At 44.1% G+C, this 26,974-nt stretch overlaps 1 protein-coding gene across 1 annotated transcript in view; it reads left to right on the top strand.

Annotated features, from left to right (window-relative positions):
• The window catches only part of DROSHA (drosha ribonuclease III), a 552,432-nt gene extending 526,274 nt beyond the window's left edge, over positions 1-26,158 (top strand). Inside the window, exon 31 of the mRNA XM_030216759.1 lies at positions 25,770-26,158. Within this exon, the coding sequence (XP_030072619.1) occupies positions 25,770-25,900 (131 nt within the window). The 3' untranslated portion in view covers positions 25,901-26,158. The remainder of the gene's footprint in view (positions 1-25,769) is intronic.
• Positions 26,159-26,974: the final 816 nt, after the last annotated feature.

Raw genomic sequence — 26,974 nt, 5'->3', positions numbered from 1 at the left:
TAGTGGTTGCGGTGGCGCTACACAAGCTGGGGGTGCATGTGTTTCCTTATCTTGACAATTGGCTGGTGAGGAGCACTACAGTCCATGCAGAGGACTATTCAACTTCTGGAGCTACTGGGGTTTGTGATAAACTACCCAAAGTCCCATCTACCCCCAGTCCAGTCACTTGAATTCATTGGAGCCCTGCTGAATTCACAGACGACTCATGCCTATCTCCCCGAGGCAAGGGCGCAGACACTTCTATCCCTCGCCTCCCGGGTCAGAGCGTCCCAGCAGCTCACAGCTCGGCAGATGTTGAGACTCCTGGGCCATATGGCCTCTACAGTCCATGTGACTCCCATGGCATGTCTTCACATGAGACCAGCTCAATGAACCCTAACTTCCCAGTGGTATCAAGCTACAGGGAATCTAGAGGATGCAATCCGACTACCCGCCAGCTTTCGCACTTCACTCCGCTGGTGGACGATTCGCTCCAATTTCATCTTGGGACGCCCATTCCAAATTCCTCAGCTGCAAAAGGTGCTGACAACGGATGCATCTCTCCTAGGGTGGGGAGCCCATGTCGATGGGCTCCACACTCAAGGACTGTGGTCCCTCCAGGTATCCGGTCTGCAGATCAACCTCCAGGAGTTGAGAGCGGTCTGGAACGCGCTGAAGGCTTTCAGAGATCGGCTGCCCTTTCAAGTTATCCAAATTCGGACAGACAACCAGGTTGCGATGTACTACATCAACAAGCAGGGGGCACCGGATCTCGTCCCCTGTGTCAGGAAGCCGTCGGTACAAGCGTACCTGGCAGGCGTAAACAACAGTCTGGCTGACAGATTGAGCAGACTCATGCAGCCGCACGAATGGTCGCTCAATTCGAGTGTGGTACGCAAGATCTTCCGGGAGTGGGGCACCCCCTCAGTGGATCTTTTCGCCACACAGACCAATCACAAACTGCCTCAGTTCTGTTCCAGGCTTCAGGCCCACGACAGGCTAGCGTCGGACGCCTTCCTCCTGCATTGGGGGAACGGACGTCTGTATACGTATCCTCTCATACCTTTGGTGGGGAAGACCTTGCTGAAACTCAAGCAAGACCGAGGCACCATGATTCTGATTGCGCCCTTTTGGCCCCATCAGATCTGGTTCCCTCTTCTTCTGGACTTGTCATCCGAAGAACCGTGGAGATTGGAGTGTTTTCCAACCCTCATCACTCAGAACGAGGGGGCACTTCTGCATCCCAACCTCACGGCCTGGATGTTGAGGGCGTAGATTTCTCTGCCTTGGGTCTGCCTGAGGGTGTCTCCCAAGTCTTGCTTGCTTCCAGAAAAAATTCCACTAAGAAGAGTTACTTTTTCAAGTGGAGGAGGTTTGTCGTCTGGTGTGACAGCAAGGCCCTAGAACCTTGCTCTTGTCCTGCATAGACCCTGCTTGAATACTGTTGTGAATTTAGGGGTCCCGATGTTGTGAATTTAGGGGTCCCGAGCCCCCCCAAGAAGGCTAGAGTGACCTTAATCTGACTCCATCTCCAAATAGCACTATTACTGGGGTAATCAAGGAGTTATAAAGTTCTAAGAGGAATTGCCACTGAGAGAGACGTTAGATCTAAGGGACCCGCATTAGTCCGCCTCTCAGCACTGGCAAGGAATAGATACCAGCCTTATGACAAACTGGATTTAGACTACAGGTTATACAATGCAGCGAATGATAGCCTGATGTAGCAAAAGCATTTATACTTACAGCCTTTCATCATTAAGTGAAGCCCACAAATCATCATTTGGAATGAAGAGTTTATTTGCAAATCAGACTTTAATCAGATACATTCATCAGACAAATTCTGGATTCAGCTGACTGGAGCTCTGCGTCCTAGATACGTTGGGGAGAACCTCCGAAATATGCTTGGGAGACCAGTCCTTATATACCATCTGGTCCCCATACAAGTCTATTGAGAGGGACTTTTTTCTAATCTTGCTCAATCTATGAGTCATGCCCTCCGGCCAGGTGTTTCCGTTTTTGTAAACACTTCCCTAGATACGGACATCCAAACATCCAAACATGGCTATTGTGTAATTTCCTTTTTTGTAAACACTTTGTTCTTATGAAGATATCTAAATATAGATATATCAATTTCATAACATCTTGTGATCTGGGTGCCAACTTATTAAAGACAGACTCCGTGTTATGAACCAAACTTCTTATCATTTCTGTCTTTAATTTCTACATCATGTGTGTTACACTCAATTTGGAAGTTGCACCAGGTTTCATTAGAACTCACCAAGCAGTCCTTGCTCTTGCAGGCTCTCTGCTATAAGGCCATCATCTTGTTATCAGGCCTACTCAGTGCTTTTCAGGTGTTTAAAGCTATGTAGCTTGGCCCACCACTATTCCAGTGGATAGGTCTCAAAGTAGAACACATATTAACCTGCAGGAAAAGCAAGTCCTTGCTCAGCCAGTCATAGATTTTTAAACCTAGCTGGTATTTTTACAGCCTGAGTCCTAAAATCTGGCCTTCCACCCTTCCGGTGGGCATCCAGTGAGGGCCTCTTGCTGTAGTATAATTATACAATACCTTCTACACTTATCGGAATCTGGTCTCAAAACCAACTCAATAAGGAATCATCTTAGTGCGATTAGTGCTTACCATTATCGTGTAGAGGGTAAGCCTATCTCTGGACAGCCTTTAGTCGTTCGGTTCATGAGAAGTTTGCTTTTGTCAAAGCCCCCTGTCAAGCCTCCTACAGTGTAATGGGATCTCAATGTCGTCCTCACCCAGCTGATGAAACCTCCTTTTGAGCCACTGGCTTCTTGCCACCTGAAGTACTTGACATAGTAACATAGTAGATAAAGACCTGCAAGGTCCATCCAGTCTGCCCAACAAGATAAACTCATATGTGTTACTTTTTGTGTATACCTTACCTTGATTTGTATCTGTCATTTTCAGGGCACAGACCGTATAAGTCTGCCCAGCATTATCCCTGCCTCCCAACCACCGGCTCTGGCACAGATCGTATAAGTCTGCCCAGCACTATCCCCGCCTCCCAACCACCAGCCACGCCTCCCACCACTGGCTCTGCCACCCAATCTCAGCTAAACGTCTGAGGATCCATTCCCTCGGAACAGGATTCCTTTATGTTTATCCCATGCATGTTTGAATTCTGTTACCGTTTTCCTCCACCACCTCCCGTGGGAGAGCATTCCAAGCATCCACCACTCTCTCCGTGAAAAAATACTTCCTTACATTTTTCTTGAGTCTGCCCCCCTTCAATCTCATATCATGCCCTCTAGTTCTACCGCCTTCCCATCTCCGGAAAAGGTTTGTTTGCGGATTAATACCTTTCAGATATTTGAATATCTGTATCATATCACCCCTGTTTCTCCTTTCCTCCAGGGTATACGTGCTCAGGTCAGCACGTCTCTTCTCATACGTCTTGTAACGCAAATCCCATACCAATCTCGTAGCTTTTCTTTGCACTGCTTCAATTCTTTTTACATCCTTAGCAAGATACGGCCTCCAAAACTGAACACAATACTCCAGGTGGGGCCTCACCAACGACTTATATAGGGGCATTAAAACCTCTTTTCTTCTGCTGGTCACTCCCCTCTCTATACTGCCTAGCAACCTTCTACTTACGGCCACCGCCTTGTCACACTGTTTCGTCGCCTTCGGATCCTCAGATACTATCACCCCAAGATCCCTCTCCCCGTCTGTACATATCAGACTCTCACCGCCTACCACATATGTCTCCCGTGGATTTCTACTCCCTAAGTGCATTTCTTCGCATTGAATTTTAATTGCCAAACCTTAGACCATTCTTCTAGCTTCCGCAGATCCTTTTTCATGTTCTCCACCCCCTCCCGGGTGTCCACTCTGTTACAAATCTTAGTATCATCCGCAAAAAGGCAAACTTTACCTTCTAACCCTTCGGCAATGTCACTCACAAATATATTGAACAGAATCGGTCCCAGCATCGATCCCTGAGGCACTCCACTACTCACCTTTCCCTCCGAGCGAATTCCATTTACCACCACCCTCTGGCGTCTGTCCGTCAACCAGTTCCTAATCCAGTTCACCACTTCTTGTCCTATCTTCAGCCTGTCCAGTTTGTTCAAGAGCCTCCTGTGGGGAACCGTGTCAAAAGTTTTGCTGAAATCTAGGTAGATTACGTCTATAGCACATCCCTGATTTAATTCTCCAGTCACCCAGTGAAAGAATTCAATGAGATTCGTTTGGCACGATTTACCTTTGGTAAAACCATGTTGTCTCGGATCTTGCAACTTATTGGCTTCCAGGAAATTCACTATCCTTTCCTTCAGCATCGCTTCCATTATTTTTCCAATAATTGAAGTGAGGCTTACCGGCCTGTAGTTTCCAGCTTCTTCCCTATCACCACTTTTGTGAAGAGGGACCACCTCCGCTGTTCTCCAATCCCATGGAACCTCTCCCGTTTCCAATGATTTATTAAACAAATCTTTAAGAGGACCCGCCAGAACCTCTCTGAGCTCCTTTAATAATCCTGGGGTGGATCCCATCCGGTCCCACGACTTTGTCCACCTTTAGCTTTTCAAGTTGTTTATACACACACTCTTCCGTGAACGGTGCTATATCTACTCCATTTTCATTTGTACTTTTGCCAGTCAATTGTGGTCCTTCTCCAAGATTTTCTTCTGTGAAAACAGAACAAAAGTATCTTTTTAGCAAATTTGCCTTTTCTTCATCATTGTCTACATAGCGGTTCGCAGGTCCTTTTCTTGGTGGCAGTCACTTCAGTTCGGAGTGTCAGTGAGCTTCAAGCCTTGGTAGCCCATGCTCCCTATACCAAATTTCATCATAACAGAGTAGTCCTCCGCACTCACCCTAAGTTCCTGCCAAAGGTGGTGTTGGAGTTCCATCTGAACCAGTCTATTGTCTTGCCAACATTTTTTCCCCGTCCTCATACCCGCCTTGCTGAACGTCAGTTGCACACATTGGACTGCAAGACAGCATTGGCCTTTTACCTGGAGCGGACAAGCCCACACAGACAGTCCGCCCAATTGTTTGTTTCTTTTGACCCCAACAGGAAGGGGGTTGCTGTCGGGAAAAGCACCATCTCCAATTGGCTAGCAGATTGCATTTCCTTCCCTTACGCCGAGGCTGGGCTGACTCTGGAGGGTCATGTCACGGCTCACAGTGTTAGAGCCATGGCGGCGTCAGTGGCCCACTTGAAGTCAGCCACTATTGAAGAGATTTGCAAGGCTATGACGTGGTCATCAGTCCACACATTCACATCTCATTACTGCCTTCAGCAGGATACCCGACGCGACAGTCGGTTTGGGCAGTCGGTGCTGCAGAATCTGTTCGGGGTTTAGACTACAACTCCACCCCCTAGGCCCAGTTTTATTCTGTTCAGTCTGCACTCTCAGTTAGTTGTTCTTCGTAGGTCAATTTCTGTTATGTCCTCACCGTTGCAAGGCCCGATTGACCCTGTTTGTTGTTTTGAGTGAGCCTGGGAGCTACGTATACCCCAGTCGTGATAACAAGCAGCCTGCTTGTCCTCGGAGAAAGCGAATGATACATACCTGTAGCAGGTCTTCTCCGAGGACAGCATGCTGATTGTTCTCACCTACCCTCCCTCCTCCCCTTTGGAGTTGTTATTTCTTATTCCTTTGCTTTTTACTTAACTGAGCGGGAGCAGTCGCGCATGGGTGGGAAGACAGCCACGAGACTTTTTCCGGTTGGAGGGGGCTGCCGTGGACGTCACCCAGTCATGAGAACAATCAGCCTGCTGTCCTCAGAGAACACCTGCTACAGGTATGTATCATTCGCTGTACGGTCCATCCAGTCTGCCCAACAAGATACTTTATATGTATACCTGAGTTTGATTTGTCCTTGCCTTTCTCAGGGCACAGACCGTAGAAGTCTGTCCAGCACTGTTCTTGTACTACGTTCTGAAGCTAACGTCGAAGCCCCTTAAACACTCAAGCCCATCCATATCTATTGTCACAATCAGGGCATTGACCGTAGAAGTCTGCCCAGTACTGATGTTTCTTCCCAAATACCGGTGTTGCCACCCAATCTCCGCTAAGATTCCGTAGATCCATTCCTTCAAAACAGGATTCCTTTGTGTTTATCCCACGCATGTTTGAATTCCATTACTGTTTTCATCTCCACCACCTCCCGCGGGAGGGCATTCCACATATCCACATATCCACCACCCTCTCCATGAAAAAATACTTCCTGACATTAGTCCTGAGTCTGCCCCCCTTCAACCTCAATTCATGTCCTCTAGTTCTACCACCTTCCCGCCTCCGAAAAAGGTTCGTTTGCGGATTAATACCTTTCAAATATTTGAACGTCTGTATCATGTCACCCATGTTTCTTTCCTCCAAGGTATACATGTTCAGGTCAGCAAGTCTCTCCTCGTACGGTTTGCAACACAAATCCCATACCATTTTGGTAGCTTTTCTTTGCACCGCTTCCAGTCTTTTTACATCTTTAGCAAGATACGGCCTCCAAAACTGAACACAATACTCCAAGTGGGGCCTCACCAATGACTTGTAGAGAGGCATCAGCACCTCCTTTCTTCTGCTGGTTATGCCCCTCTCTATTTACATATGTGATCAGGGTATAAGTTTGGTGTGGATGGCAGTGTGAGTGAATTGCGGGGATATTATTTAGTAATTCTTTTAATGTACTGATTGGTTTTCACTAATAAAGATTTTGTAATTTATATAGAACAGGAGTACTGTTTGTTCTTGATTAAATTTTAACTACCAGACCCTCAACCATTCTTCTAATGTTCAGAGATCCCTTCTCATTGTTTCTACTCCCTCCAGGGTATCCACTCTATTGGCTATTTTTGTGTCATCCGCAAAAAGGCACACCTTTCCTTCCAACCCTTCAGCAATATCTCCCACAAATATATTAAACAGAATAGGCCCCAACACCGACCTCTGAGGAACTCCACTGCTCACCTTTCTTTCCTCCGAGCGAATTCCATTTACCACCACCCTCTGCCACCTGTCGGTCAACCAGTTTCTTATCCAGTTCACCACTTTCGGTCCTAAGTTCAACCCTTTCAGCTTATTCATGAGTCTTCTGTGGGGGATCGTATCAAAGGCTTTGCTGAAGTCCAAGTAGATTATATCTAGCGCACGTCCTTCATAGTTCTTTGGTCACCCAGTCAAAGAAGTCAATAAGATTCGTTTGGAAGGATTTTCCTTTGGTAAAGCCATGTTGCCTCGGGTCCTATAACCTGTCGGCTTCTAGAAAGTTAACTATTCTTTTCCTACCACCGCTGTGAGACTTACCGGTCTGTAATTTCCCACTTCTTCTCTGTCTCCACTTTTGTGAAGAGGGACCACATCTGCTCGTCTCCAATCCCGCGGAACCTCTCCCATCTGTAAAGATCTATTAAATAAATCTTTAAGAGGTCCCGCCAGGACCTCCCTGAGCTCCCTCAGTATCCTGGGATGTATCCCATCCAGCCCCATAGCTTTGTTCACCATCAAATTCTCAAGCTATTTATAAACTCTTTCTTCCATAAATGGCGCAGTATCCACTCCATTCCCAGGCGTTCCCTCGGCAGCCGACCGCGGTCCTTCTCCAGGATTTTCCTCCATGAACACCGAAGAGAAATAATTGTTTAGCACATTTGTTTTATCTTCATCACTTTCCACATAGCCATTCTCATTATCTTTCAGTCTCGCAATTCCATTCCTATCTCTTCTCCTTTCTCCAATATATCTGAAAAAGGTCTTGTCACCTCTCTTTACATCTTTAGCCATTTTTTTTCTTCCGCTTGCGCTTTCGCTAGCCGTATTTCCCTCTTTGCTTCTTTGAGTTTAATCCGATAATCTTTTCCATGATCCACTCATTGCGTTCTTTTGCATTTCTTGAACAAAGCCTCTCTTGCTCTTATTTTTTCAGCTACTTGTTTGGAGAACCATAAAGGCTTCCTGCTTCTTGTTTTTGTTTACTTAACTCACAAAAAGATCAGTTGCCATATTTAGAGCAGCCTTTAGCTTGAACCACTGTTTTTCCACATCTCCTGCACCTTCCCACGCCAACAGCTCCTTCGTCAGGTATTCCCCCATTTTATCAAAATCAGTACGTCTGAAATCCAATACTTTGAGTTTTGTGCACCTGCACTCCGCCTTCGCCCTTATATCAAACCATACGGTGTGATGATCACTATTACATAGGTGGGCACCCACCCAGATATTGGAAACACTACCCCCATTCGTGAGCACTAGATCCAGCATCAACCCTTCCCTCGTGGGTTCTGTCACCATTTGTCTGAGCAAGACACTTTGACAGGCATCCACAATCTCCCTACTTCTTTCCGATTCCACGTCGAACAAATTGAAATCTTCCATTAGTAGCACCTCCCCTTTCACACCAATCTTTTGAATACCTTCTATCAGATCCTTGTCTAACTTCTCTGTTTGCGCAGGAGGTCTGTAGATAACCCCCGTGTGGATACAGGTTCCATCTTCTCTTTCCAGGATGAGATGAGACGATGGTGCAAGGAGGAGTGTTTTAGATTTGTTAGGAACTGGGCAACATTCTGGGGAAGGAGGAGCCTATTCCGAAAGGATGGGCTCCAAGTTAACCAGGATGGGACCAGGCTGCTGGCATCGGCATTTAAAAAGGAGCTAGAGCAGCTTTTAAACTAGAAATGGGGGGGGGGGGGGGGAGGCCGACGGTCGCTCAAAAGCACATGGTTCCGGGATAAGGTATCTTTCAAAGATATCACCAAAACAGGGAAGATAGGGTATCCTGATAGTGAGGTTGCAGAAGAGACCATAGTAGATCAGGTGTCCTTAAATAAAACTAAAAATCAGACAAAAGATTGCAAATTTATACTGTCAAGTACTGAGCATGATGTAAATAGGAACAACAAACATAGTTTGAAATGTCTATATGCGAATGCCAGGAGCCTAAGAAATAAGATGGGAGAGTTTGAATATATTACACTAAATGAAAAATTAGATATAATAGGCATCTCTGAGACCTGGAGGCATATTTTCAAAGCACTTTGGGAGGCTAAGTTCCATAGGTTTCTATGGAACTTTGGGAGGCTAAGTGCTTTGAAAATGAGCCTCCTGGTGGAAGGAGGATAACCAGTGGGACACTGTCATACCGGGGTACAAATTATATCGTAGGTTGGATCGAATTGGTGGAGGGGTAGCATTGTATATTAACGAGAGCCTTGAATCAAATAGATTGAAAATTCTGCAGGAAACAAAACACGTCTTGGAATCACTGAATTGAAATTCCATGTGTAAAGGGGAAAAGGATAGTGATAGGGAGTGTACTACTGTCCGCCTGGCCAGGACGAACAGACGGATGCAGAAATGTTAAAGGAAATTAGGGACGCAAACAAACTAGGCAACACAATAATAATGGGTGATTTCAATTACCCCGATATTGACTGTGTAAATGTAACATCGGGACACGCTAGGGAGGAAAAATTTCTTGATGAAATCAAGGACAGCTTTATGGAGCAGCTGGTACAGGAGCCAACGAGAGAAGGAAAAATTCTAGACCTAGTCCTTAGTGGAGCGCATGATCTGGTGCGGGAGGTAATGGTGCTGGGGCCGCTTGATAACAGTGATCATAATAAGATCGGATTTGATATTAGCTTTGAAGTAAGTATACATAGGAAATCAAATACTTTAAAAAAAGGAGACTATGATAAAATGAGAAGAACGGTGAAAAGAAAACTTAGAGGAGCGACTGCGAGGGTCAAAACTTTACATCAGGCATGGATGCTGTTCAAAAACACCATCCTGGAAGCCCAGGCCAAATATATTCCGCGTATTAAAAAAGGAGGACGGAAGACCAAACGACAGCTGGCGTGGTTAAAATTTGAGGTGAAGGAAGCTATTAGAGCTAAAAGAAAATCCTTCAGATAATGTAAGAAGGAACAGACTGAAAATAATAAGAAACGGCATAAAGAATGTCAAGTGAAATGCAACGCACTGATAAGGAAGGCTAAGAGGGACTTCGAAAAAAATATTGCGTTGGAGGCAAAAACATATAGTAAAACATTTTTTAGTTATATTAAAAGCAGGAATCCAGCAAAAGAATTGGTTGGACCACTAGATAACCGAGGAGTAAAAGGGGCAATCAGGGAAGACAAAGCCGTAGTGGAGAGATTAAATGAATTCTTTGCTTTGGTCTTCACTGAGGAAGATTTGGGAGTGGTGCCAGAAATGGTATTCGAAGCTGACGAGTCACAGAAACTTAATGAATTCTCTGTAAACCTGGAGGATGTAATGGGGCAGTTCTACAAACTGAAGAGTAGCAAATCTCCTGGACCGGAAGGTATTCATCCCAGAGTACTGATAGAACTGAAAAATGAGCTTGCAGAGCTACTGTTAGAAATATGTAATTTATCCTTAAAATCGAGTGTGGTACCGGAAGACTAGAGGGTGGCCAATGTAACGCTGAATTTTTAAAAAAGGTTCCAGAGGAGATCCAGGAAATTATAGACCGGTGAGCCTGACGTCGGTGCCGGGCAAAATGGTAGAGACTATTATTAAGAACAAAATTACAGAGCATATTCAAAAGCATGGATTAATGAGACAATGTCAACATGGATTTAGTGAAGGGAAATCTTGCCTCACCAATCTACTACATTTCTTTGAAGGGGTGAACAAACATGTAGAAAAAGGTGATCCGGTTGGTATTGTGTATCTGGATTTTCAGAAGGCGTTTGACAAAGTACCTCATGAAAGACTCCAGAGGAAATTGGAGAGTCATGGGATAGGAGGTAGTGTTCTATTGTGGATTAAAAACTGGTTAAAAGATATAAAACAGAGAGTAGGATTAAATGGTCATTATTCTCAATGGAGAAGGGTAATTAGTGGGGTTCCCCAGGGGTCTGTTCTGGGACTGCTGCTTTTTAACATATTTATAAATGACCTAGAGATGGGAGTAACTAGTGAGGTAATTAAATTTGCTGATGACACAAAGTTATTCAAAGCCGTTAAATCGTGGGAGGATTGTGAAAAATTACAAGAGGACCTTACGAGACTGGGAGACTGGGCATCTAAATGGCTGATGACATTTAATGTGAGCAAGTGCAAAGTGATGCATGTGGGAAAGAGGAACCTGAATTATAGCTACGTCATGCAAGGTTCCACATTAGGAGTCACCGACCAAGAAAGGGATCTAGGTGTCATTGATGTTACGTTGAAACCTTCTGCTCAATGTGCTGCTGCGGCTAAGAAAGCAAGTAGAATGTTAGGTATTATTAGGAAAGGAATGGAAAACAAAAATGAGGATGTTATAATGCCTTTGTATTGGTCCATGGTGCGACCACACCTCGAATATTGTGTTCAATTCTGGTCGCCGTATCTCAAAAAAGATATAGTGGAATTAGAAAAGGTGCAGAGAAGGACAACGAAAATGATAAAGGGGATGGGACAACTTCCCTATGAGGAAAGGCTATAGAGGCTAGGGCTCTTCAGCTTGGAGAAAAGGCGGCTGATGGGAGATATGATAGAAGTCTATAAAATAATAAGTGGAGTTGAACGGGTAGATGTGAAGCGTCTGTTCATGCTTCCCAAAAATACTAGGGCTAGGGGGCATGCGATGAAGCTACAATGTAGTAAATTTAAAAGGAATCGGAGAAATGTTTTCTTCACTCAACGTGTAATTAAACTCTGGAATTCATTGCCAGAGAATGTGGTAAAGGCGGTTAACTTAGCAGAGTTTTAAAAAGGTTTGGATGGCTTCCTAAGGAAAAGTCCATAGACCGTTATTAAATGGACTTGGGAAAAATCCACTAGTTCTAGGATAAGCAGTATAATATGTTTTTTACTTTTTTGGGATCTTGCCAGGTATTTGTGATCTGGATTGGCCACTGTTAGAAACAGGATGCTGGGCTTGATGGACCTTTGGTCTTTCCCAGTATGGCAATACTTACGTACTTATGACGATCCATAAAGCTTCTTCTTTTCCCCAGGTTCCCCACATTTCAACCGCTCTGATATTGTCTCTCACATACAGAGCCACTCCTCCACCTCTTCGTCTCTCTCTATCCTTCCTAAAAAGATTATAGCCCGGTACGGTCACATCCCATTCATGGGAATCGTCGAACCACGTCTCCGTAATAGCAACAATATCCACGTTTTCTTCAAACATCAGGGCTTGCAAGTCTTGAACCTTTTTACCTAGACTACGAGCATTTGTGCACATAGCTTTCCATGTGCTTAGTGAGTTTAGGTGGTTTACTATATTTACATGACCTTTCCCTCTGCCATTGTGTTTATTCTGGGGGTGACTTTCTGAAATCCCTTGTTTCCTTTTGTCACCCCCACCCTCTAGTTTAAATGTCTGGAAACATATTGTCTGAATTTCTCCCCAAGGATCCTTTTTCCCATCACAGAAAAATGTAGCCCATCATTACAGTACAGCCTGTTATTTTTCCACTTATTACCCCATGCTCCTATGTATCTAAAACCTTCTTCTTTACACCAAGACTCAAGCCACTTATTGAATTCCTCTGTTTTGTGTAGTCTTTCCTCTCCTCTTTCCCATGTAGGAATTACTTCAGAAAAAGCCAAAGTCCGACCCAAAGATTTCAGTCCCTCCCCAAGCTTCTGGAACGCTCTCTGTGCTCTTAACTTGCTATTGTTGGCCAGGTCATTTGTCCCCAGGTGAATTACAACATTAGCATTTGAAGCCTTTCTCTCTTCTCTGATCACTTTCAGTATTTGGTCTGTACATCTTGTAGCTGAAGATCCTGGAAGACATTTCACTAGGTTGGAACACCTGGACTGTGTTCCTAAGTTAATGCCTCTGATAATGGAGTCTCCGAGCAGTAAGGATTTTCTGCTTTTCACCATTCTCTCATTATTTGGGGGGATGTATCTTGGGTTAGGCTGCTTTCATTGCCTCTGGTTCCGCCACAGTACTTCTTTTTTCGCCATCATAATGATGCAACGCTGCAAAAGAATTTGACAGGGGCAAAGCTTGGGAGGGCGAGTGTTTCCGTGTCACAGATCTTAGTTTACCAGAGCCTACTGTGACCCATCTATTCCTTTGATGTTTCATTCTCTGAGGCAGTGGTGGTGGTAAATTAGCTGGGAAATGAATAATCCTGGATGCTTCTTTAATTGTAGCTAATTCCTTCTTGAGTTTTTTTATCTCTTTTTTTCAAGGCTGACTTTTGGAGACAGATAGGACAAGCTCCAAGGTTCCAGGTAGTTTGCCTTAGGATTAAAGCAGAGCATGTATTGCACTGAATGAAGGTCATAATGATGTGATTCACAAGTGAGAAAAGGTGAAGTATGACAGGGAGAAACAAGAATTAGGATTGACCAACTAAGTGTAATGAAGATACTTGTCCCTTGATTGTTCTATATAAAGGGAGTTTACCCAGGGTGGGAAGGTGGGACTAGGACACAGGTAACCTCAGCTACCAATCAAACCAAGTCTGAAAATGCCCAGCGTAGCTCACAGCTCACAAGGTAAGCTAAAGTTGTTTTTTTTCCTTTACCACACAGATCTATACAAACTGCCCCTCCTCCAGAACTATGAGTCACCAGATGCTATGTAACCAAATTGATTGAATTAAGTCTCTGGCAATGTAGATTCAACACACAATTCTAAAGAATGCACCTTTAAAACAGACACCAGAGTCACCAGATTCTATGTAATAAGATTGATTGGATAAGTCACAGATTTAAAACACTTGGCACAGGTTAAAACACAGTTGCAATGAAAACACCTTTAAGACAATTCCAGCATAAAAAGATGAAATCACTAGCACAGATGTTCAAAACACAGTTCTATAAAATCCCTTTAAGACAATACCACCATAAAGATATAAAATCACAGTGCAATATAGGCAATAGGATGGAGACAGATAAGGAACTTATAGAGGTCAGACCCTCTGCAAGTGAAAGGACAGGGTTTTTTTTTGTTTGTTTGTTTGTTTGTTTGTTTTTTGTGTTAATAGGATAGAATAAAATGGGGCTGAAATAGAATAAAGGAGTCAATAGTTTATCAGGAAGATATTAAGGAAAATATTAAGAGCAGGGCACAGGTGTAACCTCAGTTACCAATCAAACCAAGCCTGAAAATGTAAAAGTTATTTAAGTGGAAATAGAGATCATTTAAGTTTATCCCATGCCTTTTTGAATTATGTACTTTTTGTCCCCACCACCTCAACTGAGAGGGCATTCCAGGCCAAAATAGTCATGTTATTAATAACCAGCAAATGCATTATCACTGAAAAATCACTTATCACAGAATTCTAACTGCTCTTTGACATGAAATTCTTGTCCTTGATTTTTGTAAGCTAATTGCTTTGTTTTAGTGAAAGAAAGACCTGGATTGACCACTGTCAGAGATAGGGTGATAGGCTCAGTGACACACAGAAAACACGACTTCCTCAAGATCACGTAGATAATTACTTGCAAATTAGATCATTTCTTTCAAATATTGGGACATTTGATCACAGTGCAGCACTATAACCACTAAGCCTTGTCTGCTTCTTAGGATTTGTGGAGAGTAGAGCTTTTCAAACTATATTTAGCTGATCTCAACTGTCGTTTAGACATAGCAAGAGAAAAGAGTAATCCCCCCCCCCCCCCCAATATACACAGTGCCTTGAGAATTGTTTTAATATTTATAATTTGCTGCTTAGATAATAGCTGGCTAATCCAGGCAACAAAGAGAAGCATAACTTGAATTTTCTGATCAGTATGATGTGAACATCAACAGAGAGGAGGATACAGGATTGTGTATGTGACAGAAGATAATGGCCCCCAGATTGTTTAAAACATACGGACTTTTGTAAAGAAGTTCAAAGAATCCTCTGTCTGTTCCAGGTTTCTGTGTGATCTCACTAACATAGCTTCCATTTTGTCTAGTGTAAATTTCTATCAAAAAAATAAGTATTTTTCTTGAAATGTTCAAGAACTTAAGAGCCTTAAGATTGCATATGTGAGGCCCTCAGTGGATGGTGAATTGAGTGCTGTTTGATAGCTGTTAGTGTTCAGAAGAGCTGATAAGTGAAATATGTTTATAAGTAAAATTGTTATTGAATTTGTTGTGTACATTACAGCATTGCCAATGAATCTGAGTATGATATGTGCTTAAGAAAGGAACCTGATCAATGTACAGAGTGGTAAGGGGAGATTGGTTACTGGAGTGAAGTGTGAGAGGTGGAACATAATAGGAGAGACTAGCACAAAGGTAGGGGAAATAGGCTTTTGGATACATTTATAGGGTAGCAGAAGTATTTGAGTTGACGGTGGTCTTGATCAGGTAGCCAATGAAGGGATGCTAAGAGTAGAAAAACCTAAGCATAGCATGACGGCTAGCAGCAGGAGTTTACAAAGCTTTAACTGCAGAGAGAAAAGTCAGGGAGGCCAGTAAACAGCCCATTATAGTAGTCCAAATGGAAACTGAAAAATAGGCCAAACATATATGCAGCAAGCATAGAAAAAGAGAGGGGAGCAGATTTCCCAAATGCTGTTGATGTGGAGGGGCATAATCGAACGCAAAGCCTATCTCCATGGGCGTTTATCTCTGAGAACGGGTCCGTGAAGGGGTGGGCCAAACCGTATTTTCTAAAAAATGGACATTTTTGAGCTGGGCGTTTGGTTTTTTTAGCGATAATGGAAACTAAAAACGCCCAGCTCAGAAACGTCCTAATCCGAGCCATTTGGTCGTGGGAGGGGCCAGGATTGGTAGTACACTGGCCCCCCTGATATGCCAGGACACCAACTGGGCAACCTAGGTCAGTGCGGTGGACTTCAGAAAAAGCTCCCACATGCATAGCTCCCTTACCACGGGTGCTGAGCTCCCAACCCCCCTCCCCCAAAACCCACTACCCACAAATGTACAACACTACCATAGCTCTTAGGGGTGAAGGGGGCACCTACATGTGGGTACAGTGGGTTTTGGAGGCCTCCCATTTACCAGCACAAGTGTTGCAGGTGGGGGGGGGGATGGACCTGGGTCCACCTGCCTGAAGTGCACTGCGGTACCCACTAAAAGTGCTCCAGGGACCTGCATACACGCAGGCCTCTAGGACTTGTTGCTGCTGAATAACATTGGCACACCAGTTGACACCTGAAGACTAATCTCTCCAAAAACGTCCTTTATTGGAATAAGCACGTTTACTTACAGTTAACTGCAGAGGTTGTGCCCCACTGGCATCGAGTCTCCCTGGTACTGAGATTAGCAGTAGGTCAGAGCTGGCAGAATGCTGTACAATGCCCTCTTTCAGCCACATTCAAGGTAAGAACTAAGTTGTCTAACGTGGCTAATACAGGAAAGGGAACTAAAACTGGCTTACAAGAATGGCCACTACTGCATGGACTACAACAGGAAACACAACAGGGCACACTCTGACCCAGTAGGCAGCGGGAAAAGCACCATGGGAGAAGAGCCTACCAACTACCACCATCGTGAGACTGTAACACAAGCTAATGAAATCACGGAGCCCAATACCCTACACCCACCACAATGCAATGCTGATGTGACCCTGTAGTGCACCCGAGAGCCATATCTGACCCAGGGAAAGGCTGTGAGAGGATCGAACACATTCTGCTGTCATGGAGGTGGGTACGGCATTTGAGGCTGGCATACAGGCTGGGAAAAAAGTTTTTAAAGTGGGGGGGGGGGGGGTTTGTTAGGAGGGGGTTAGTGACCACTGGGGGAGTCCGGGGACGTCATCCCCGATTCCCTCCAGTGATCATCTGGGCAGTTGGGGCACTTTTTTGGGACTTGTTTGTGAAAAAAAGGGTCCAAAAAAGTGACCCAAAATCGCGGTAAAAACGCCTTTTTTTTTTTCCGATCATCAGCTACAGGCGCCCATCTCTCCTTGGCTGATAACCACGCCCCAGTCACGCCTCCGACACGCCCCCGTCAACTTTATTCGTTTCCGCGACGGAGTGCTACTACTACTACTATTAAATATTTCTATAGCGCTACTAAACTTACGCAGCGCTGTACAAATGAACATGAAAAGACAGTCCCTGCTCAACAGAGCTTACAATCTAAATTGGACAGACGAACAGACAGCTAGGGGTGGGGAAATTGCATTGGTAGGGGTGATAAGTGAGGGTGTTGAGTAAGAGAGTCATGGTTAGGAGTCAAAAGCAGTAGCAAAGAGGTGGGCTTTAAGCCTAGACTTGAAGACAGCCAGAGACTGAGCCTGACGTACTGGCTCAGGGAGTCTATTCCAGGCATAGGGAGCAGCGCGATAGAAGGCATGGAGCCGGGAGTTAGCAGTGGGGGAGAAGGGGGACGACAGGATACATTTACCCAGAAACGGAGTTCACAGGGAGGAGTGTAGGGAGAGATGAGAGCGGAAAGGTACTGAGGAGCTGCGGATGGATGCACTTGTAGGTCAAAAGGAGAAGTTTGAACCGTATGCGGAAGCGGATAGGGAGCCAGTGAAGCGACTTGAGGAGAGGGCTAACGTGAGTATAGCGACTCTGGCGGAATATAAGACGCGCAGCAGAGTTTTGGACAGATTGAAGGGGAAATAGATGGCTGAGCGTGAGACCAAAGAGAAGCAAATTGCATTAGTCTAGGCGAGAGGTGATAAGGGTGTGGGTAAGGGTTTTGGTAGCGTCGTCGGAGAGGAAAGGGCGAATTTTGTTAATATTATAGAGAAAGAAACGACAGGTTTTGGCAATCTGCTGAATATGAGCAGAGAAGGAGAGAGCGGAGTCAAAGATGACTCCAAGGAGTGCAGTTGGAAACGCCCAAAATCGGCTTTCGATTATACCGATTTGGGCGTCTTTGCAAGAAAAACGCCCATCTCCCAATTTGGGTCAAAATATAGGCGTTTTTCTCTTTCGATTATAAGCTGGCTAGTGACTTAGTGTGGGAATGGAAATAGAGACAAGCTAGCAGTGACAACTACATTTCTGTCATGGGTTGAGAAGGAAAAGAGGATAGAATCAATAGGAATAAACCCAGGTTGTGGATGGAAAGTGATTTGTGGCGGAGGAAGCCAGACCCTCAGTTTGATGCATTTTTGCTAAACTAATATGAGCTTGTAAATGATGAAATAGCAGAAAGACAGGAAGTGAGAAAAACTGATAACAACAGTAAGCTGCTGAAAGCACAAGAAGTGTACTTTGCTGGCCTATATTGGATTTGATTGGTGTTTGATTTGTGATATCAAGTAGGGCTGATCTTGATATCCTCATTTTTTGAGCTTCCTTCAAAGAGTTCTTCACAGATGGTTTGTCCCTTCATTCTTTTATGGTTAACATGGAAACCTTTTCCTGTTCCTGATATAAGGGGACAGTCCAGATCAACAATAACCAGAGAGGCATCAGAATCACATTTAAGGGCTGAGAGATTGATAGGAGGTACAAGATGGGTACAGTACAGACTCTGAAAGATGACAACATCAATGTCATGGATGAAACAATGAGAAAAAGGGTAATTTTGAAGGGAATTAAAATCAGCATTAAAGAAAATGACCAAATAATTAGCAGCAGTGGAGAAACAGAAGACCAAGAAACACAGCAAGATTTATAGATTTTAAGATCTACGTACTAGCCAGCTTTAGGATTCAGAAGGAGAAAGAGAAGGGAAAAGAAGAAAGAACACTAAGTGAAAGGTAAACAACTATCAGAATACTGAGCTTACTATGGATTAGAATTGGTTTTTCCTTCTTGTTTTGTGTTCTGCTTGAAAAACCTTAATAAAAATATGAAACAAAAAAAAAAGAATTGGCAAGGAGAGGTCTAAAAGAATGCCCAGATCATTAAATGAATTGTTGGATCTTGCCTAGTGACTCTGTCACAGTGGTGATGCAGAAGATATGGATACAGTTCCTGAACCTGGCTTCTACTGCCCAGGATCCCAGAACCAGAGATGCCTCAGAGGCATGAAGAGAGGAGTTTTGACATCTAGCATCTTAAGTCAGGGTGCACATGTGCTGGGTTGTAGAAAGAGCTGTGATTTGTGGTCCCTAGTCAAAACTGTTGCTCTTATTTCTGATAAACATGTACGTGTGGGGGTGGGGGGCAGGGAAGATGGAGAAGGGTTATGTAATGAAAACTCCAGGAAGTTAGAAATAGACTTACAATGTAGTTGACTAGTAGAGGCCAGTTCTGACTGGAAGCCACAAAGTAGCTGGAGAAAAATTGCCTATCAAGGAAATAAAATATTGAAAAGACCAGGTGGAACATAATTGTTAAGAAACTGGAAGGGTAACAGTGAAACAGATGTGAAGCATAAAGAATAGCAGCGAAGGGGATGAAGTAGAGCAATCAAGTAAAGGCAGAGTGTAATAAAAAGGTAGGGTCAGTTTTGGGTAAGAGTGATGGTGTGCCTTTTATAGATAAGATTCTATCTTGTAAAGATAATAATGGTCCATAGTGTGAGGAGCAGCATTGACTCTTCAAAAGAAAACAGTCGTTGAACATTTTTTTCAGTTTATTTTAGTTTGTATTCCTTTTTTCCCCCAACTAAGTGTCAATGTAATGAAAGCTACACAGGAATAAAAATTATTTCCCCCCATTTTTCACTCTAGAAGTTAAAAAGAATTTGGATGAGTAAGCCAATTCTGCCCAATGTGGATTACCACACACGTCAAATTAAACATTTACCACTTCTGACCATTTAGCTAAGAAACATAAACCTTCTGTAAAGTTAGTTAACCTTTCACTATATTTACAGTGTGAAAGTTTGATGTTATTTAAGTACTGGAGGTCACAATTAATTGTCATTGTTTCTAAATTTCAAATCTAGGAAAATATTCGACTTTTGTAACCCGGGTCGCATTTGTGCACTAGCTCCGGCCCTGGGCCACAAAAGAATCCTTTGCACAAACTTCAGTCTTCGCTTACTCTCAGGCCACTCTTACCACACCTCATTTCCAGTCCACTTAAAGTCGAACCGGGGTGGGTCAGTGGTCTGGAATAATGATCAGGGGGTTTGGGAGATACTTTCCAATTTTGGGATCCACTCAGCTCTTCAATCCAGAATTACACTGTACTCCAGAAGCCTTAAAAGCAAACTTAATCTTTATTGCAACCTCTGCAACAGGTAGACTTTTAACTTTAAGCTTCTTACAGTCACTTAATAAACTCCAGCACAATTCAATCCCAGACTTCTGTTATTCCTGGAAGGAACACCTTTTCCAGTATTCTCAGGTATATTTACAGAGGCACTTTCTTTCAGGGGCTGTACACATGTTCGCAAGGCTCCTGTCCATGTTTATACCAGAGAGGATGGGCTCCACCTTAACCAGGGTGGGACCAGGCTGCTGGCGTCGGCATTTAAAAAGGAGATAGAGCAGCTTTTAAACTAGAAATGGGGGGAAGGCCGACAGTCACTCAAAAGCGCATGGTTCGGGAAAAGGTATCTTGCAAAGATACCTCACAAACAGGGAAGAAAGGGTTTCTGGATAGTGAGGTTACACAACAGACCGTGGTAAGCCAGGTGCCCTCAAATACAACTAAAGATTAGACAAAAGATGTCAAATCAATAGTGTCAGGTACTAAGCATCATGCAAATAAGAACAACAAACATACTCTGAAATGTCTATATGCAAATGCTAGGAGTCTAAGAAATAAGATGGGAGAGTTGGAATATATTGCACTAAATGAAAAATTGGATATAATAGGCATTACTGAGACCTGGTGGAAGGAGGATAACCAGTGGGACACTGTCATACCGGGGTACAAAGTATATCGTAATGATAGGGTGGACCGGATTGGTGGAGGGGTAGCATTGTATATTAACGAGAGCCTTGACTCAGATAGATTACAAATTCAGCAGGACACAAATCACACCTTTGAATCACTGTGGGTTGAAATTCCATGTATAAAAGGGAAAAAAATGGTGATAGGAGTGTACTACCGTCCGCCTCGCCAGGATGAGCAGGTAGACACAGAAATGATAAAAGAAATCAGAGACGCGAACAAAATGGGCAATGTGATAATAATGGGTGACTTCAATTATCCAAATATAGACTGGGTAAATGTAACATCGGGACACGCTACAGAGATAAAATTCCTTGATGAAATCAAGGACAGCTTTATGGAGCAACTGGTGCAGGAGCCGACGAGAGAAGGAAAAATTCTAGACTTGGTCCTTAGTGGAGCGCATGATCTGGTGAGGGACGTTATGGTACTGGGGCCGCTTGATAACAGTGACCATAATATGACATCGACCTTGAAGTAACTGTACACAGAAAGTCAAATACGTTAGCGTTTAACTTTAAAAAAGGAGACTATGATAAAATGAGAAGAACGGTAAAAAAAAAACTTAGGGGGGCAACTGAGAGAGTAAAAACTGTACAACAGGCGTGGACGCTGTTCAAAAATACCATACTGGAGGCCCAGGCCATACATATTCCGCAAATTAGAAAAGAAAGACGGAAATCCAAAAGACACCCGGCCTGGTTGAAAAGTGAGGTGAAGGAAGCTATTAGGGATAAAAGAAACGCCTTCAGAAAATGGAAGAAGGAACCATCTGAAAATAACAAGAAACAGCATAAGGAGTGTCAAAGCAAATGCAAGGCGCAGATTAAGAAGGCCAAGAGGGAGTATGAAAAAAAGATAGCATTAGAGGCAAAAAAACATAGTAAAAATTTTTTTCGGTATATTAAAAGCAGGAAGCCGGCAAAAGAATCGGTTGGGCCGCTGGATGACCGAGGGGTAAAAGGGGCGATCAAGGAAGACAAAGACGTAGCGGAGAGACTGAATGAATTCTTTGCTTCGGTCTTCACAGAGGAAGATTTGGGTGGGTTACCGGTGTCGGAAATGGTATTTCAAGCGGACGAGTCGGAGAAACTTACTGACTTCACGGTAAACCTGGAGGACGTAATGGGGCAGTTCGGCAAACTGAAGAGTGGCAAATCTCCTGGACCGGATGGTATTCATCCTAGAGTACTGATAGAACTGAAAAACGAGCTTGCGGAGCTACTGCTAGTGCTATGCAACTTATCCTTAAAATCGAGCGTGGTACTGGAAGATTGGAGGGTGGCCAATGTAACGCCCATTTTTAAAAAAGGCTCCAGGGGAGATCCGGGAAATTATAGACCGGTGAGTCTGACGTCGGTGCCTGGGAAAATGGTAGAGGCTATTATTAAAAACAAAATTACAGAGCACATCCAAGGACATGGATTACTGAGACCGAGTCAGCATGGCTTTTGTGTGGGGAAATCTTGCCTGACCAATTTACTTCAATTCTTTGAAGGAGTGAACAAACATGTGGACAAAGGGGAGTCGGTTGATATTGTGTATCTGGATTTTCAAAAGGCGTTTGACAAGGTACCTCATGAAAGGCTACAGAGGAAATTGGAGGGTCATGGGATAGGAGGAAATGTCCTATTGTGGATTAAAAACTGGTTGAAGGATAGGAAACAGAGAGTGGGGTTAAATGGGCAGTATTCACAATGGAGAAGGGTAGTTAGTGGGGTTCCTCAGGGGTCCGTGCTAGGACCGCTGCTTTTTAATATATTTATAAATGATTTAGAGATGGGAGTAACTAGCGAGGTAATTAAATTTGCTGATGACACAAAGTTATTCAAAGTCGTTAAATCACGACAGGATTGTGAAAAATTACAAGAGGACCTTACGAGACTGGGAGACTGGGCGGCTAAATGGCAGATGATGTTTAATGTGAGCAAGTGCAAGGTGATGCATGTGGGAAAAAAGAACCCGAATTATAGCTACGTCATGCAAGGTTCCACGTTAGGAGTTACGGACCAAGAAAGGGATCTGGGTGTCGTCGTCGATAACACACTGAAACCTTCTGCTCAGTGTGCTGCTGCGGCTAAGAAAGCGAATAGAATGTTGGGTATTATTAGGAAAGGTATGGAAAACAGGTGTGAGGATGTTATAATGCCGTTGTATCGCTCCATGGTGCGACCGCACCTTGAGTATTGTGTTCAATTCTGGTCGCCGCATCTCAAGAAAGATATAGTAGAATTGGAAAAGGTGCAGCGAAGGGCGACTAAAATGATAGCGGGGATGGGACGACTTCCCTATGAAGAAAGACTAAGGAGGCTAGGGCTATACAGCTTGGAGAAGAGACGGCTGAGGGGAGACATGATAGAGGTATATAAAATAATGAGTGGAGTGGAACAGGTGGATGTGAAGCTTCTGTTCACGCTTTCCAAAAGTACTAGGACTAGGGGGCATGCGATGAAACTACAGTGTAGTAAATTTAAAACAATTCGGAGAAATCTTTTCTTCACCCAACGTGTAATTAAACTCTGGAATTCGTTGCCGGAGAAAGTGGTGAAGGCGGTTAGCTTAGCAGAGTTTAAAAAGGGGTTGGACGGTTTCCTAAAGGACAAGTCCATAAACCGCTACTAAACGGACTTGGAAAGATCCAAGATTCCAGGAATAACATGTGTGGAATGTTTGTACGTTTGGGAAGCTTGCCAGGTGCCCTTGGCCTGGATTGGCCGCTGTCGTGGACAGGATGCTGGGCTCGATGGACCCTTGGTCTTTTCCCAGTGTGGCATTACTTATGTACTTATGTAATATTGTCCTAAAGGCTGTGCTCCTCAGTTTTACAGGTTCAGACCCTCCTGGCCTGACCTCTCTCCAAGGTGACCTTTGCATTGGCCCACCCTGGTCCTGGGATAGGGCATTCCCTGGCTCCTGTCCTATGCTCCCGGGCTGGGTCTCTCTTTTGCCCGCCCCTAGCTGTCCCCTGTCACAGTTTTTGTTTTGCTGGGCCACAGTTCTTCTTTACAGCCAATGTCTGCTTCTCTTAAAATGGGATTCCCCTTTACTCCTCCAGGTTAGTGGCAGGGGACCATCAGGCAACCAAAGACCCCTCTAAAGGGCAAAGACTTCTCTTTATCTCCTTCCAACTCTTTTAAAGCTACTCCCTTGGGCTGGGTTTCCCCCCACCCAGGGACTTCCCAGTCACTCTCCCCAGTGACTCAATCCCCAACCTAATAGGTGATTGCACTTGTAATAGTAGTGCCAGATCAAACACTCACCTGAAGAAATGAGACTTCAGACTGATGAGTAGTTTAGGAAAATATTCCTCTATGGACAAGATGGTGGATGTATGGGAGAGTCCCGAAAAGAAGAAGGTGAAGTCAAAACAGTAGCAGTATATCTTAGTCTTCAGCAGGTGGTAGACAGTAAACCTGCAGGGCTGCCAAGAGACTGGGCCGGGCCCAGGGCAGGGCCACCCCTGCCACCCTCGCCGCCCCCCCTTGAGGTCGCCGCCGCCACTGATCCCCCCTCCACTGCTCCCCCCCCTAGGTCGCCGCTGCCACCGCCTCCCCTCCGTCCGCCACTGGACCGGGTCCCCTGCATTGAAATCGCAGTCTCACCTCCGTGAAAGCAGCGCTGCAGGCAGCAGAACACCTCCCTTCGGCCCTCCTTCTCTCCTTGTGTCCCGCCCTCATGGAAGTTACGTCAGATGAGGGCGGGACACAGGGAGGGAAGGAGGGCCGAAGGGAGGCGTTCTGCTGCCTGCAGCGCAGCTTTCATAGAGATGAGACTGCAATTTCAGTGCAGGGGGCAGACGGTCGACGATGGAGGGCGGGTGGGACTGCGGCGCCAGGCCCCCTTTGGAGGCCCGGACCCAGGGAATTTTGTCCCCCCTGCCCCGCCTCTCAGCGGCTATGTAAACCGGTGTAGTCCAGTCAGTCTGATAGGTCTTGGGGAAATGTTCCAGGTTCTTGAATATCATTTTCTTATTTCCTCTTTTGTTCTTAGCTTTAAAAAAAAATGAGAGTGAATTTTTCTTCTCATGGCCTAGAGTTGTGCTAGTGTCTGGATTAGGGGCTAAGACCTGTGGGGGTTTCTTTTGCCCCAGGGGTGTTATACCCAGTTGGTCAGATGTCTCCCCATTCCCCAATTTGTCCTGGAATTTCTCCTCCGTCTTAGGAGGAACAGCAGGACTGCTTGTTCCTCGGTTCTGTCTATCTCAGCGGAGCTAAATGAGCCTTGAATGGCTTTGGGACTCATCTCAATTTAAAAAGGAAAAAGAAAAATGATCTTTGCTTCTTGCAGCACTAGTCTGAAATTTAGCTGTCCTGGGGAGGCTCTAATTTGTTGATTCTGCTGTGTCTCTGGCTTTTTGTCAGTCCCGCAGCAGAGTTTGGCGCAGTAACAGTATTCGAATAATGACTGGACAAGCACTGAGAATTTTTAGATGCAGGGAAGTAAGGGTGTCAAAGTGCAGCCCTGGAAGTCCACAAACCAGTCTGATTTTCAGGATACCAGTATATTTATATCTCAACCAGACTAGTTTGTGGCCCTCCAGGATTGTAGTTTGGCACTCTTGATTTAAGGCAGGGTGGGCAACTGTGGTCTTCAAGCGCCACATCCCAGTCAGGCTGTCAAGATTTGTATATAATGGAAGCAGTACTTGCATATTGATTGTGGAAATTTAAAAAACCCGACTGGGTTGTGGCCCTTGAGTATCATGGTTGCCCACCCCTGATTTAAAGCCTGCAGTATTACAACAGTATAAACAGACTACATGAGCCTTGTGGTCTTTCTCTGCTATCATATTCTCTGTTTGTTATAGATGATTAAGGATTATACATAAGATGATGATGGTGTTCTGACCATTTTTTTCCCTGTGTGCCAACTCCTTTTGCTGCCTCCTCCCCTCACATAACACAAATAACTGTATTAAAACACTGCATATGTTGCTGTCTGCCCTCTACTAATGGGGCACATTGGAGGTCATGATCTCTGTTGTAGAAACTTTCTGTTGGTCCGATAAAAGATACCGCAACCTCCAAAGTATCCTATTTTTCCTGGGCCTGATACAGCAGAAACATTTTAGTGCTTCCATTAATATGAAATATTACTTCTTTTTTCAGATAACTTTCCCCAGATGGCCCATCAGAAGCGCTTCATTGAACGGAAATACAGGCAGGAGTTGAAGGAGATGAAGTGGGAAAGAGAACATCATGAGAGAGGCTCAGATGAAGCTGAAGATGACATGAAATAAAAGCCAGGGGTGAAATGAGGAGCATATTCAATGTCCTTCACTGCAGAGACCCACCTTAGTTTTATACTGACTACTAATGGCACATGCTGACTAAAATACATTACAAAATCATGTTTTGTTCTGTCTTTTAATTAGATTTTGTTTGTTCTATTCTGTTTTAACCATCAAGGAGTTTTTCTTTTCAATTGTACATTTGTGATCTTCTCCTTAAATTATGTTGTATTCACTTAATTTTATTAAAAGTCATTCATGTCTGTAAGAAACAATAAAATAATGCAAAATTTCTATATGGAAAACATGAAAAAAATGGCTTGAGAGTGTGACTGTTGCCTACTTTTTTCCTAGTCTGTATGTTTTGTTGCAGAGGGAGAATTAACTCCTCGACTCCATTGTACTCTACCATGTAAAGAGAGATTATTTTCTTTAGTAGATTTTCATACTGCATTTACAAGTGTGAACTTTATAGATGTTTCTTGCTCATTGCTAATTAGTTAGCCATAGGAGGTTTTTTTTTTTTTTTTTTGGGGGGGGGGGGGTATGCTTTCATATATTCTTACATTTCATACAGAGATAGTAGCTCTGTGTGACTGCATCACTGTGTTTTCTCTCACCAATCATGTGGTGGCTTTGCTATACTCATCCAGAGGATTAATTGTATTATTCTACAGCAGATATAGGCAACTCCGGTCTGCAAATGCCCCAAGCCAGTCATGTTGTGAAAATATTCATATTTAATATATGTGAAAGGGGATAATTTTTTATAAAGGATTTTCTATACATAAAGCCAGTTTTACATGGGCAAAAGGCCTTTTATAAAATTGCATAGCCATTTACATGCATATATGCATTCATGTCTACAAGATCATGCAAACAAATGACGGAAATGGAGGTCAAACTACAGTTTCTTTAAGAACGTCAGGGCAGTAAGTCCTCACAGCACATGGATTTCACTTTCTGCCTGCTGCTGTCACCCAGGACTACCTCCGTTTTTGTCTTTCTTGGAAGGAGGTTGGTTCTGCAACACCAGAGCTCAATAACACTTCTTTTTTTCACTTTATTATCCTGTTTGTAAGT

This window comes from Microcaecilia unicolor, chromosome 1 (genome assembly GCF_901765095.1).
Source record: "Microcaecilia unicolor chromosome 1, aMicUni1.1, whole genome shotgun sequence".
Classification (NCBI taxonomy): Eukaryota; Metazoa; Chordata; class Amphibia; order Gymnophiona; family Siphonopidae; genus Microcaecilia; species Microcaecilia unicolor.
The sequence above is the reverse complement of the archived record's forward strand: the minus strand, read 5'-3'. Positions and strand labels throughout refer to the sequence as shown.